We start from the raw sequence: 16,263 nt of genomic DNA on the forward strand, positions 1-16,263 counted from the left end.
ATTAAACGCTTCAGAAAAATGCTTACGTTTATAACAATTATGATATCTTTTAAACTTGTAAAAAATGAAAATATGTAATCAATAGTTTACATCTGAATAAACGTGCTGAAAATAATTAGTATTCTATATCGGAAAGAATACTAAAAAGAAAAATTGAAGCAGATAATTATAAACAAAAAACGTGTATCGTACAGTATTGAGATGTTATAAAAAGAGTACGTTATAATACAGTACTGTTGTATGTAGAATAGGAAAATAGTTATCGAAAGGTCTTCCTCAACGTCGCAAGGTCAGGGTCATCGATGTTTCATAGTAGATATTTTCTTTGAGACTTGTATCTCGTATGCGATGTCTCGTTCAAACCAATGTTCAGAATATTAAATAACTATGTATTTCTCTTCCTATTGACAAAAACGAAATAAACATTCAACAGACATTATCAGGAAGTCGACCACCAAAGACGGTGGAAGAAACGACCAAACAAATTACTTCCTTCAATATAATTAATGACAGAAATAAAATGCAGAAAGATAATTTGTTTTGTTTCTCTTCGTAATATAATAACAATGATACTTTAAAATATGTATATCCGTAAGGTCAACTATTTCATCATCGTATATAATCATTTTAATATACATAAAACGAAATAATAAAATATATTTCTCTCTCGTCAAACTTATTGGTTCAGATGTTGTTGTATTTTTTTTTTCTTTTTTTTTTTTTTTTTTTTTTGACTAACTTAGGATAAAATTACTATATAAATAAAGAAAAGAAAAAGAAATAAAGGAAAGGTAGACATACTTGTTAGCCCTGTCAAGATAAGATATAGGTATCGGCGATGTCAAAATACACACACAACGCTGTTATTGAAGATTACTACACTACTACACCCAAAGAAATACGTATCTATGTGAAATTTGAATCGTACCTAATTTAATACCTACGCTTAGTTTATAGGCATAATGAATTTTCTTCATGGAGTACTACAAGTGTTTATAAAATTTGCAAAAAAATCTGAGGTGTGGCTCACTGACCGTCTCCTTGTAAGATTTATAAGGTTTAAATGATTGAACCTGTTTTTCTCCTTCTATTCGGAATATATTTAAATCATGAATAAAAGAAAAGATAAGAAGAAAATAAATATGGTCAAATGTGTTTGCGTGCGTGTGTGTGTGTGTGTCTGTGTGTCTGTGGAGAGGGAAGCCCCCACAAAGTACTTTCCCCCGACTGGCAATGTATCAGTTTCACCTTTCTTTATAATGGTCTGCGTAAAGGACAAGCTTCGGTATTACGGTGTGTAGAACCGGTATTCCGCTCAGTCGGCAGCCAGATCTGACCCTGATTGGATCCATCCTAAGTAATCTTCTTTTCGTATACAAAGATAATTACCAAGAAGACTGTTAGCTTTCACTCAACATGCTGAGGGAAACCTTGTTCGTTTTCGCGACTGTCGTCGTTATTCTGGTATCTGGAACACAAGTTAATCATTGTAGTAGTAAGTTGAATCAATTTTTATTACATTTACTGATATTTACCAAGAATTTTTGTCGTATAAATAAATATTCGTTGATATTTTTCGTCGTTTTTTTTTGTTTTTTTTTTTCCATCTGCTACGCTCGATATTTTTTTCCTCGTCGTAAGCAATTGTCATGTAACCCAAGAAAAATTTATTACTAAAATTATTACTATATTAAACTAAAGGACCAGACGGCAAACATTATTCAGACCCGCGTCTCAGTGTTGCCAATACACTCATAATTCTTTAGGTCACTCTCTGGAAAAGGCTTCACAGTTTGATCAAAAATTGACTACACTTTTTATACAAGACGTAACAATAATGTATATTTAATTGATTATTTTGGAAAATTTTATTCCTTATGATAAAATTGTTGTTAAATATCGTTGAAAATAAATTATTTTCTTTTGATAACATCAAATATGGTAATAACAATAGTTATAATAGAATCATATCTACTCGTAGATAATACAAAAGCATAAATTCGTTCGGCCTTGTAGTCACAATAAAAGGTATCGTATTTCCGTTAAGATCACACTGATTATATCATTTTCGAAATCCTATATTTTCTCATCTATCGTAGATATACGCGTCTTCTTGATGCACTTATTGCGAGATGCAATTTGAAATCATTACGATTATATTTTTTTTTTTAAATAGAAATATAATCGTCGAGAATTTTTTGTTATTGTTTCTTTGAAAGGAAGAAGAGATGGATGGAGATAACAATTTAAATTTATTCATAGGATGTAGGAAAATTTATTGTTATAAAATCGAAAATTATTGGTCGCATCGATATGCATTTATAATTGATTACAGTTAAATGTAATAATATTGAAATGAAATTGGAATTTGTATTTTGTCTTTGTTTAATTTTTATATCAGTAAAATTGCGTTTAGAATAAAAAATAAATCAAGATTAAAGATTAGCGTGAAAGACATGAATTTAATATTACAATATTTTATGTCATTATTTTTTTATTATTCTTAATAGTCGTATAATAATATTTATTTTTCTGTTTAAATATAGTCAGTTTTTATGAAGTATTCTTAGAAGTCAGTTCTGAGAAATATCTTCGTATGTAGTTTTTGCTCACATAATTACATTAACTTGGAATATCCTTGAAATAACAAGCAAATTCATCAAATTCGAAAGTATCTGCTTCGTGAGGCATTAATCGGAATTTAATCTTATGTTTTATATATTAAAAATGCATATATGCACATATTAATGTAAGTAATAGTCGTATAAAACTTGTAAAACAAAATTAGCACGGATGTCGCTTTTATTTAATGTCATAAAAATAAATTGGTAATATATAAAATTAATAAAGCATATAAATTTGAATTTAAAAATTTCCAATTCTCAATGCAAGAATTTGAATATTTACTTGGACTCTGTGTTTACACGTGACTCATAGTTTCGTTTAATATTATCGATGAGTATTATAATTCTACGAAGTTTTAACCTTTGTATACAAATGAATTTTATAATTAATCAAATAATTACATTAGTTAAAATTACATTTTTATGTAAAATAAATATCTCTGAAATTATTTTTACCATTTTTTTTTATTTTTAGAAAATATACCTTACGAGGATGCCAATCAGGTGAAAATATCTGGCTGTGATACACCACCGTGTACTTTGAAAAAGAAAAATCGCATTTCTATAGAACAAACTTTCGTACCTGAAAAAGATGCTGAGCAATTGCTTACATCTGTTCATGCTACGTTACTTGGCATCGATTTGCCCTTCATAGGAGTAGATGGTATGAATGCATGCGATAATATTTATGATGTCGATAACAACAAAGTCGGATGTCCCGTGAAAAAAGGTACGACGTATGTCTACAAAACTGAGTTTCCTATTTTGGATATATATCCGAAGGTATGTACATTTCATTTTGAACTGTTATACTATACACACTAATTTATTTAATTATCATAGTTTAGATAAAAGTATAATATATAGGTCACAATACAAGGAAAGATAATTTTCAAAAACAATAGTCTAACTTTTTCGAACATGCGAATGAGATATTTTATTTTTAAATAATACTAAATTTATATTCGATCGCGAGATTTAAATTATAAAAAGCACATTATAGTTTGGAATTTACTTGATAATGCATTGATATATGAAATTAAAAATAATTATTATAAATCTTAGATACGAAATTCATATATAATAATAATAATAAAAATATAATTTATTATAAAATTATTTTTCTTTCAGGTCAATTTAGTTGTATACTACGCTTTACGAAATGGAAACGATATTGTCTCTTGCTTCACAGTACCGGCGAAAATTACTGGCTAAAATGTCAGTGTCATCAATTAGTTGCTATTCTGTTTTCTTTTTTGTATGCGAATTTTTTGTAAGGTTTTCTGGTAGAAAATTTAAAGTATAGGATATCACGCGTTCGTTTATAAAAATCTATAGCATAAGTCGTTGAGAAGAATGAAGTTTAAGCGTTTCAAATTTGAATGATTCGCATTGTCTCTTGCCTACGAGTATGTTTTAGAAATGTAATATATATATATATATATACACCATAGATGTATGATGCATATAAAAAATTACAAATAAACTTTTGCATAGTGTTTTCGTAATGGGTTGGAAATAATTTTTTTAAATAAATACTATAAGCAAATAAAATATTGAAGCGGATTATTTTTGATATTTAAACGAAATAGATAAGATAATCCTCCTAAAATATGAAAAGCATCTTATCTACAGAACTATAGTATTTATTTAATTTTATCGGCTTATCTACGACTGGTAAAGAAGAATATTGCAGTAGACTGTCGACTACTGCTGCCTCGGTTGTATATTCGAAACAAACATGTTTAAATAAACGTGCTTTGATGATACATAATAAAAATTCAATAATTTTATATATATGTATATATCAATCATTAATATACATATAAAAAAAGGAAAAACAATAAACACAAATTTGTCGATAACGTAATTAAATTAAATTATATTACAAACATTCAAATTACAATCTCGATATTTGCTCTATCTACGAGTTAATTATTAAGTATATAATATTTTTTGAAAAAAAAATAATGTGTTGATCCAAATAGAAAAAAAATGTAATTAAAAATTCGACGAGAATAAAAATTGTTAACGCGTTTATCGAAAAATTCTATTATAGAATGATGATAAAACGTAAACGTAAGAATTGCTGCTTTTCAATCGAAAGACGACATGCGAGACGATTTCTATTTCTTACACGAAATGTTAAACGTAACTAACGTTTCCTCGTAAAAATCCGATAAACGGTGTCGCGTGAAGGAACGATCATTCGTCGTGCCGACTACTATCTCGCATCTCGATCGGTCAGTTCGAAAGATTAAAAGCACTGTGACTTTTAGTCGTCGTACCACGATCTCTGGCTATAACTCGAACGTAGTAGCATGTTACCGATCGATAAGATGTGATCGAATGCAAAACGGCACTCGACTTCTAAACCTTTACAATGACTATAATAATTCTTTGTGCAACATGCTCTACTACCTACTACTTTTAAACTTGATCCTTTTTCCTAAGTAACTATTATTTTATTTTACTTTATACTTAAACAGGAAAATTATCAAAGTAACGTAATCACGAAACTGATACGTTTATTACACACACACACGTACAGGTGTATACTTTTTAGATGATTTTTGATCGATAATAATCAATGAAATTCTTTCTTTTCTCATCTAATTAAATATATCTTCATTAGAGTATGTTTTACGCACATGCATACAAATATTACTTATTCCTTAATGCACTTATTCGTTTTATCATAAAATCAATGTCTTCCGTTCGATTCATCTACTTTGTTACTATTGTTTCGTCAGCTTGTAGTATATTCCAATTTCTATAATGCATCGATAGAAATCTATACATACCATTAATAAATACATTTGATATTTAAGCATAGACATTACAATTGTTTGCAAATTCGCGTGTTAGCATAGCTGTACACGTTGTATTAGCACAAACTGATCCCATACCAGTATAGAAACGTAATTCGATTTAACCCAACTAAACGGATCTCTGTGATCAAAGTCACACACGCGGATCAACCAGTATCTAGCATTTATCGGCTGTCCTTTTGAGAGTTGTCCTTTAAAAGTTACGGCATTACGAAAAGGGATAAACGTTTGGTTTTACGATAAGATAATAAATCCTTCGATCGAATTTTGTTGTTATTTAACAATTTATTGTTAAGTTAGCAAAACGAGTTATGATTATTTAAAAGTAATATTTGTTGATTGTAAACATTGAATGAAAGATAAAGGAACTAAATTTAAACGTAGATTTTTTCGCTATTCTTAACTATAATATATTGGCGCATTGCAATGGCACGAGAGGGGAAAAGTGAGTGAGAATTCTCAACGTTAGAAGGTAATATATCTCTCGTACCAGATATAAGTAACGTATCTACTCTACGCACACACCGAAGTGAGTCATTCCCTTTGCGAAAAGATAGCTTTCAGAAAGCGACCGAGATATTCCTTTTAGAAGCTTTCAAGATGACCATGATCCGTGACACCAGTCAGAAAGCATTCACTTGCTCGTCTACCTTTTGCCTGGAGGTTTCTCACCCTATTTCGATTCTTTTCCTCCTCCCTTTCCCCAGCCGAGTATGTACCTTCTATCAGACCGACTGGTATCCACCTATCCTGTCAGCTCGAAAACATTCAAGAGAATTTGCGATGCTCGATAATGGTCGGCTAACGCGAACTTCAAAATAATCTGGAATGTTTTAAATATGTTTCCTAATTGTTAAGCATTTTTAATTTATTTTTTATACTTTTTCTTTTACTTAAAACGATTTGTTGGAGATTAAATGAAGAAATTACTTTTCTCTCGTCGCTTTATTTAACGTGAATCAAAATGATCGATTAATCATTTTATCATATCTAAACACGTGATCATTATTTTCAAGACGGATTTCTTTTATTTTGAAAAAAAAAAACAAGGAAACGGTTTTGAAGAGTACATTTTAGTTAAACACAACTATAATAAGATTGTTAATGTAAATGAAATTGTTGGATATTCATTGATAGATTAAAAATAAATAAAAATAAAACTTGCGGATATAGAATAAGAATCAAGTATAAAATGATTTGCGTGAGTTTTGCATGCGTGCGTACGTTCACTTTGGATTACTTAATCTTTATTTATTTTCGACTTTGAAATATCTTTTTGCTCGGGAATTGGTTAATGCACCGATAGTATAATCGGCCGATCGATTAATTCGGCTCCTTTTATTCCTACCTCCTATTTCATTTTCCTTTCTCTACTCTTTTTGTTCATCCTTCTTTTTTTTTCTTCTTCTTTCTATCTATAACCGGGCAGGCAGATGGTACCTACCTAAAAGTGGAATAGCATTAAACTTTACTTCTAAAGAGCTCGTTGAGCATAAAGAACGACTGCCGTGTTGCTCGTACCTGTCCTCCTAGATACGTTCCATCGCAGTCCGTTCATTCACCTTTTCATCCCCTTTCTCCGTTAATTGCAGTTTCCGATCTAAGTTGCCAGAGACCGTGTTAATTAGTTAGTACGAACTTACGAAATGAGTTTATCGAGCATTATTCAATGTTTAAATAAAAATATTGTATTTTTTTCTAGACGCGCGTTTTGCGATATCGTTTATTAACATTAATTTCAATAAATATATTTCGAATAATAAAGTATAATAATAATAATTTCGCTTTAAACGTCAAACAATAATAATAATAATAATCGAAGTTTAATCAATCAATCGCTGTCAACGTGCTGAAGTTAACAACAACAAAAATAATGTTATAGAAAAATAGTCCATTTTTGTGAGAAGATAATAAAGAAGAGAGAGAAAGCTTATACAACTAGCTAGCTAGTAGTAGCATAAGCAGATAGGTAACGGATAGGCAGGGGTAGGTAGTTGCTGCTCTTGTACGACGAAACAACCCCTTTCCCTTACTTTCGAGCCGACTGTTCTCTGCAAACCACCTCTTCCTCCTCCGCCTCCTCCACTTCCTTCTCTATTCACCACTATCTCCACCACCTCCACCATCACTACTGCTGCCACCACCGCCACCACCACCACCACCACCACCACCACCACCACCACCACCACCACCAGCAGCAGCTTCACCACCACTAGCAGCATTGCTACCTCTTGTGGAAGCTTCGCAGGCTGCGCGTCCGTCGACGCGCCGTTTGTTCGTCTTTTCCGTCAGTGTACCGTCCGCCGTCGGTCGAGGATCTCGTGTTTTTGTGAGCTACGTTTCTCTTTTGTTCCCAAATCCACCCCCCCATATTAAAATTATTCATCATTAAAGTAAAGTGTAAACAATCGAGTTTCAACGAAGAACGAAGACGAGAACAAAAAATTCCTATCAAATCTTCATTACAATCTACATTTTCACGTATAATCCATAACGATCGATTATTTAGCAAGTTCACACGTGTTATCTCGCTGAAACTAAACGCGACTCTTACGTCTAACTATTTTCCTTTTCTTTCCAATTTTTCATCGATTAAAAAAACAACAAAAATAGAAGAAATAATACGATGTGTTCGTTGGGGCTGGTATAGGAGGGAAAAGAAATAAGAATAAATCAGTGAGAGAGAGAGAGAGAGAAGAAGAAGAAAAAAAAGGAAAAAAGGATGTTGATTCATCCCGCGGATTTGGATTTGAAAGATGATATTAACAATGGAGGAAGATATCGTTGAAATGTTGTAAGAATATTGAGACTCAAGAATGGATTATCGGTATTTGGATTAGCAGAGGGGGGCTCGTCGGAGCTTGTTGAAGCTCGATTATACCAGAGGTGGTAATATAAAAAGGGGTGAAAAGGGTTGGAGGGAAACGATCGATGAGGACGTGTATCCGAGATACCTAAGTGCGAGAGACGTATTCCTATTATTCTTTTTTTGGATACCAAAGGAGGCTCGAATTTCGCGGCTATCAAACGCGAGTGTTGCTCACGAGGCTTTTCAACCCCCTTCCTTGACTCCTTCCTCGTGCGTTCACCAGTAACCCAGACACACTCTCTCTTTCTCTCTCTCTCTCTTTCTCTGGTCTATCGCTTGTTTCGAGTGTCTGTATACGAACCGAAAATAGTCACCAAAGACCTTTTCCCGTCCCCACGACAATTTCTCTTCTATCCCCCTTGTGTGTCGTGGTGTCTTCTTGTGGATGTATTATCTATACCTACGTGCGTGTGTGCCGTCGTTCTCGCTTTCCCGTTCGTCTATTTTTCCCCTCCTTCTTTCTCTTTCATTCTCTCTCTCTCTCTCTCTCTCTCTCTCTCTCTCTCTCTCTTCCTATCGTAGTCGAGCACTTTTATTCGGGACAACGATAAGCTGTATGCATGGGCCGGGATGACCCGAATCGATGAAGATATTTTATATCGTCGTATTCTGTATTCCTCACGGTGTCAGGCCTAAAGGCGAAGATCGTATCGACCGGTCACCCCCTCTATCTATTTCTATCTCTATCTATCTATCTTCTTTTTCATCTTACTCCTTCGTCTATATATTAATATACACATGTGTATATATTCTATTAGATATTAATATGACTCATCAAGTTGGAATAGCGTTAAATTGATCAGAAGTTAAAAAGAAATATTTATATAAACTTGACGATTCATTTGTGTGTGACATTTTCATTTAACTGAATTCCTTTCTCAATCGAATAATATAAGAAATCGACGATTGTTGAAAGGATACGTAAGAAACTCGTGGATGATGATGATTATGATGATGATGATGATGATGACGACGATGACGAGGAGGAGGATGATGATGATGATGATGATGATGATGATAATGCTTCGAGTGAATTGAAAATAAATCGCGTTGATTTTTCTAAAATGCGTAATCGAATTTTTAAGGAGTGGAATACTTTGAGATCGTCGACAATTCTCTCTCTGTCGCGAATTTAAAAGAAATTATTTATTCGATAGAGAAAGTGATCATAAAAGTAAAGAAGAATAAGAAGAAGAAGCGATCAAGGAGAAAGAAAAAAAAAATAAGAAGAAGAGAAAACGAATGAAAAGGAAATAGGAGGGAAAGAAGAAGAAATCTAAGAGATAAAAAAATATTGACGTTTTAGATCGCTTAGAAATTGGATATAAAGTGTGAAAAGGAGAAAAGGAATGGAGATAAAACGTGCGCGAGCACTATCGTATGCTTAAGGTCAAGGGTGTGGGAGCTTTAATTAGTATTTAATTAGAGGCAAAAAACTGAGGTACGCGCGAATGTGTAGGAGAGGAACGAAAGGATCATCAGCGACAGCCACAGCTGCCGCATCGTGCCCGTTAATACGTTGGTAAATTAACCAAAAAAGAAAAAGGTCAAATATAAAAAGCTAAAGAAGGAAGAAGAAAGCAAAAGGGAAAAGATTACAAAAATAAAAGAAGAAGAAAGAAAAAGAAAAAAGCAAAAAGGAAGATGCATTTTTCTTAAATATACAACTCGATGACATAATCAACGTCGCTTCGCAGTTAAGTGAACCGAAAAAAAGCTGGCAGTTTTGAGTAACTCGAATTTATTGGAAATTATTTTCGACGAAGTAACGTAGAAGAGGAAGTTCCTTGCGATGTGTAAACGAAGACGGTGACGTCATCGAAAACTTTTCATTCTCTTATTTCTCACCTTCCCCCAGCCCGGTGGTTTTCAGGGAGTAATGATCTTAGCGAGATCGTTAGATCTTTGCGCGAGCAAAGAAAGATCGAGAAAAACTGTTTGTCTTCAGGACGACGCGGTGCGCCATGCCGTTACCGTTTTACGGAAAAGCGAGAAATCGAAACGGCGAGAGCTGACATTGAAGTCGTTAAGTGGCCTTTAGTTGGATTTACGAGGCTTCAACCTTGCGCTTTTTTCATCCGGGAAAAGCTTAAACGCGTCTGGTTTTCGCGACGAGGATTACGAGGAATACAGAAAGAACATGTGGAGTATAGTGCTATTGCTTGGACTAACCGAAGCTTTCTTCTACGTCGCCGGTATCTCTTTCAGTTTGGATGAGAAATTCGGTAAGTCAATATTTTTTGTTGTCACTTATCTTTCTCATCGTTCTTGATTATTGACAATATAAAAAGATCGAACCAATAATCTACGTTTTTTTTCTCGTTTACTTTGATTTTACTACACACACACACATTTTACAACTAATTATAAGAAAAATCGAACCGTATTACTTTAATTTCTCGTCCACTCCGAGATTCAAATACACTTGAGTTAGTTTTTACACGTGTATCTATATACACGATACATGTTTACAAACTTTTTTATAACACATTTTACTCGTCCGTTTTATTTGATTTTATATGCTTGTAAAAACCTACGTTAATTAGCTCGCAGAAAATATTATGGATATGTATACGCGTACAGTAGGAAAGAGCTTTCCTTTTTTTCATTTTTTCTTTTTTTTTTTTTTTTGCAGAAATAAAAATGGAAATGTATTGGGTACAATTTTGCCTCGCGCATTTCCTTTTTACTAGATTCAAAAACGTTGAGATATATTTTTCCTCGATTGACGAAGTGTTGTCGAAGACGCGAGAAAAAGATAGTAGACTAACTGTAATCGAATTTGACAGTATTTGAATTTTCTTCGACTTATACGAATATTGATTTTCTCCACGTCCTTCTTTCCTGACTCTTTTTCGAAAAGCGTATGAAAGTTCTGTCGTCACCATGAGAATTGGTTAACGTCGTCATGCAAGACATTTCGAGTTCCCACCAATCCTACTCTCTCTTTCTCTCTTAGACTCACACATACTTACTCACTCACTCACTCACTCACATACATCCTTTCGTTTTCTGTGATTTGAGAAAGACAGATTCGTTCGCCCGAAATACGTTTCCTCTCTATAAATCCTACCGCTTGACTCGCCATACGTTCAGTACCAATTTTATACGAAATACAGGATGCGACAAGCTGTAACTTATAACGATCTCTTTTGAAATAAAAGAAGACACGATTATAGCAAGCGACGTTTGTACATTATAATCTTAGATATCCTTTATACATTTAATATCCTTTCCATTCGATATCTTTTGATATCTTTTTATATTATTATTGTCGTTATTTCTTTGAGCTAATTTTTCTAGAAAGAATCGTATCTATTTGTTCGCGTCTTAAGAGACAAAGTATTTGATAATACTGATTCTCCAGGACTATCGTTTACGTTTATTCTTTGAAAATATGATTTAAGAAGCAATAATCGTAAACTTTTACTTACGATTAAACTCAACATATCTGATGGATCTTGAAATAGTACTCGAACTTTACACAAGAAAACTACTTCAAAATTTACAAGTATCTTTTACTTTGTTAAACTACAATATATTGTAATGGCAGAATTGATGTTATAAAGGGATGGAAAATCGATCGATCGGATGTTCAGATATAAGGTTAATAGGTCAACGAGTTGAATTTTCCTAGGAGAGCAATTGAAGGCTATTCGTGAGTTTTCATCTCTACTAAATGTATCGACTTTCTCTATAATACACAATAAAGTATATTCGAAAATTCAATCACGAGTAGGTGAAACCCCTTTTGTCCAAGGAAACTTTCCAAATACGTCGTCTTTCAAGTCGTTAAAACTCGGTAGCATGTTACATAGCAGCAACTCGTGAAAACTACTCATGACTCTTGAAGACGAAGAAAGGATGATCATCCTTGGGAGATGCACCTGCAACGGTCGACGTATTAAAAGGGAACACAGGAGGGATAGTTGAGAGAGGGAGTAAGAGAGCGACGGTTGTCGCTTTGTAATAGCTGAATTTCGCGCACAGAGTTTCGAAAGTTAAAGGGGTGACTTGAGAAAGGGTAGAAGGACGATAGGTTGGGTAGGGGTGGCCAGAAAGTCCTCAAGAGGGTCGAAAACCAGCATCGAAGTTAGGACACGTTCCTTCATCCAGCGCGTCTGTTCTTCTTCTGACCATGTTCCTCGTTGCGTAGGAACCACCTTGCACATTGCCGTCAAGGTATTCTCCTCAGTTCTCCTCCTCTTATCCCATCTGTCGATTTAACCATTTTATATCTTAACCAGTTATCTTTTTTCCCTTTTTTTTTAATTATCTTCCTTTTTTCTCTTCGCTGAAATTTTTTTATAAATTAGATTTATTTGCAAGACGATTAATATATGATTTTAAAAATCAAATCCATTTTTCTCATTCATTTCATTCATTTACAAAATACGTACAACGACGTAACGCAAACGTTGATTATTCTTTATATTTGATTTTTACTTTGAGAAAAGAATTTTTATTTCTGAATGGCATGGTATTGTTTATAATTAATGATCGATACACGAAGAGATTTGAAATAATTATTAACAAGAGAAAATATAATAGGAGAAATATATGCGAAACACGAGCGGAAATATGACGGTCAGCAGTGGCTGGCGGTGGCTCGACGCGATAATGAATGTATCCTCGAAACGCGACGATTATCGACGTCCGTTATATGTTATTAGGGATTTTATTGAGATTCGCACCACTCGCAGTCAGCGTTACATGAATACTAATGTGACAAATAATCGAATTATTTGCTCTCTGTACCGCCACGAGTGTTTATGATTCGATGAGATTCGTTAAATCGTGGTGAAATGTTCATATGACCTGTCGGTCAATGCAACAGCTACATATATCGGTTTAATGAGAAAACGGAAACAAACCTTTTCGACACGCGACAAAAGGGAATATCGATATTTTGGAAAAAAAAAATCAAATTAAAAAAGTAATAACTTTATAAATAATCCCAGACGCATATCTGTATTCGCATAAATAACAAAAATTCTAATTGATTGCTCTCATCTGGGACTATAAGAATCATCGATCAATTATTTCTATTAATAAACTAACTAAACTTATCCTATACTTAACTTATAGACTATCTCTATTCTTAGCTACGGTTTGTTGAATTTATATCTACTCTTCTTGAGAAAAGGGAGTTCGTTTTCTTTCCTCTTTTTCTTCTTCTTTTCTTTTTTTTTTTTTTTCTTTCCTTTTTCTCCCCTTTTCGTCGCGTACTAATTTTTGATAGAACTGGGAATTCCTTTTCTAACGTAAAAGAGAGAGAGAGAGAGAGAAAAAAAAAACGATAGAAGATAAAAGAAGAAAAATATGAAAAGCTTTTCTTGTACGTGCTAAAGAATAGAAAGGAAAAGATATCAAGGCACACGCGGGCGAGAAACCGCGAGAGGATCTTCAGAATCGTATCGAGCTCGTTGACTTTTCTTTCTCGGTGGAAGGTTTAACGAACCGATTCGCCTCAGTTTCCTTCCTGAAGACCGACTTCTTCTTCGAACCACCCGAGCACACCCTTGGCTCACCTTACCTCACCTCACCTCACCACACCACACTCCGTACACCCTCCCCTTTCGTCTTTCGAGCTACTCTCCGACTTTTCATTCCATTTCCACTCATGCGCAATCTTATCCTCGCGACCTCTCATTCACTCGAGACGACTGACTGCTTCTCATAGTGCGCCACCCTTATTTTAATGGGCAGACCATTCCTTAATTTTCTCCTAGAAGAACTACGTTAGTATATTCCATACCTTTTGCGATATTTTTTTAACTTCTAACGCTAGGCGAAAATAAAAATACTTTTCCTCATTCCTTTCCCTCCTACTCCTCCTCCTAGTAATTATATTCCATCACCACAGCCCCCACGTAATTCAATAACATCGAAACTTAATCTTCCGTAAGGATTCTTCAACTACCGTTAAAAATAGTAATAATTTATCGATTAGCATCCTTCCAATTATTTATTATCTTTTTTCTATCTATTTTTCCTTCTTACCATATTTTTCTTTCTTTTTACTCGTCATTTTTTCCCTATCCTCTTCCGTTCTGCTCGAGACACGTCGAATCCAATATTTTCCGATGTATCCCGACTTGGTGTCGTCTTGAATCTCCATCTCCTTCTCTTTTTCGTCAGATGTTACTCCTCTCCCTCTCTTCCTCTAGTTTTCACAGAATGCATCTCGGGGATTCGAGCTCGATCCTGTCGTGCCGACAGTTACAAACGAGACGTCCTATAACTGTCACCGACTAGGGAGTTCGAGGAGAAGATCCTAGTATAGGTGAGAGGTAACGGGGTTTTCCATCCCCTACTCTTCTTCCTACTTCGTTCACAAAATTGTTACTACATGTCCCAATGATATTCTTAATTTTGTACTTAAATTATGCCGAATAGTTCTTTTTAACCGAGATTTATTTATAAAGGTATTTGCAGAAACTCAAACGTTTTTTATTTTCTGTTATTGAACGTTTCCTTTGAATTATTAATATACATTCCCATTGTCATAGCGTTCGACAAAATACAATTATTATAAATGTTTTTCTCTAGTTTATACCCCTTTTGCAGGAATAACTCGAAGTAGAGAAAATAATAGTTGGAAATAAATGCTCAGAAAATTTGTTGTTTGATGTTGCGCATTTATTTTATCGGCATCAAGGGATTGTAAACCTCTTGCGATTTTATGACTTTCGTTTCCGACTTGCAAATAATGTTGTAATAACCGTAAGAAGAATCGATCTAATTCTTGACGTAATATTTTTTTTCTTCCGTATTTTATTTCTATTATTGTAAATGTATTGTAATAGAGAATCTTGATCGGACACATGATAACAATAAAATTGGCAAGATATTATTTTTAATTTCGTATCGTTGGATTCTTTTTCGCGGATATTTTTTGTTCCGCGTAATTAGGAATAATTGATTAAAGTCGAATCTTTATGCAGAAACAAATTTAAATTTAAATTTATATTAAGAAATACATTTTTGAAGATATTATTTTGTTTAACGTAAAAAAGAAAGATCAAATGTCACAGATGTATTTACAGAAATGATAAATAAGGATTGATAATTTGTTTAAAAGAGTTGTTTTATCTTACGGGGAACGATTTGATGCATGTTTCGGAAATAAAATCACCGTTTGCTATTTTGACAATTCTTGTCGTACTTATATAAATATAACGAAGCTCGGAAAATGTGCACAATTTACGATAATTTTAATGTTTCTCGACAAATGTATTCGATTTTTTTGTGTATTCATTTTAGACAGTCAATTTGACTGATTAAAAACCGAATGAAATCAAAGTTGCATGCATGCGATTGTCAATGATCGTATCAGTGAATTGAAAGATTACCGATTTTCTAAGGATTTCTTATCAGAAGTTGACCGATTTTCGATGAAATTTTATTGGAACAGCCAATTTTGGTTCTCCGATATTGCCTCGTTTTTCTTCAGAACTTCGACTTATTTTCTATCGTCGATTCTCACCACCGTGAAAGTAGGAGGAAGAGGAGGAAGAAGGGAAAAAAGTATGGAAGGATATAGGATAAGAGAAACAGGATACAAGAAGTAAAGGGCTTGGATAGCTAGTGAGATAGATAGGAGAGTGCGAACCACCAACTCGATCTTCTTCACGCGACCTAGTGGAATCGGAGTTTACTCGAAGTTAAGAGCCTACTCCGTTTAGTCTCGTCCTCGTATTCGATTGTTCCCACCATTGGGTTGCATCTTACAAGAGTTCTCTGACTTTCTACAAATAAATGAGCACAAACCTATATCTAAGGAAAATTGTAGTATTTGGGAGGAAATTAAAGAGGACCAAAAAGTAAATTGCTTACTCGCTTATTTCATGACATATCTTTTATTTTTTCTTCATCGAACGAAAACCATCGAGAAATATTTGATTTTTTTTTTGTTTTTCCTAAGGCAACGTTAGAT

General features: G+C 33.7%; 2 protein-coding genes across 4 annotated transcripts in view; both read left to right on the top strand.

Moving 5' to 3' along the window:
- Positions 1-1,246: 1,246 nt before the first annotated feature.
- Positions 1,247-4,131, top strand: LOC106787815 (ecdysteroid-regulated 16 kDa protein). Its single transcript, XM_014750510.1, has 3 exons — positions 1,247-1,495; positions 3,100-3,407; positions 3,756-4,131. The coding sequence occupies exons 1-3, from the start codon at positions 1,417-1,419 to the stop codon at positions 3,837-3,839; spliced, it is 471 nt and encodes a 156-aa protein (XP_014605996.1). The 5' UTR covers positions 1,247-1,416; the 3' UTR covers positions 3,840-4,131.
- A 3,545-nt stretch (positions 4,132-7,676) lies between these two features.
- Positions 7,677-16,263, top strand: part of LOC106787222 (hemicentin-1) — a 300,901-nt gene continuing 292,314 nt past the window's right edge. For 2 of the 3 annotated variants that reach the window (XM_014749414.1, XM_014749431.1), the window contains exon 1: positions 7,677-10,549. In XM_014749414.1, the coding sequence (XP_014604900.1) occupies positions 10,465-10,549 (85 nt within the window). In that variant the 5' untranslated portion in view covers positions 7,677-10,464. The remainder of the gene's footprint in view (positions 10,550-16,263) is intronic. The other variant, XM_014749423.1, reaches the window with a different exon arrangement.

The sequence above is a fragment of the Polistes canadensis genome, unplaced genomic scaffold (assembly GCF_001313835.1).
Source record: "Polistes canadensis isolate GaletaPanama2010 unplaced genomic scaffold, ASM131383v1 scaffold_4, whole genome shotgun sequence".
Taxonomy (NCBI): Eukaryota; Metazoa; Arthropoda; class Insecta; order Hymenoptera; family Vespidae; genus Polistes; species Polistes canadensis.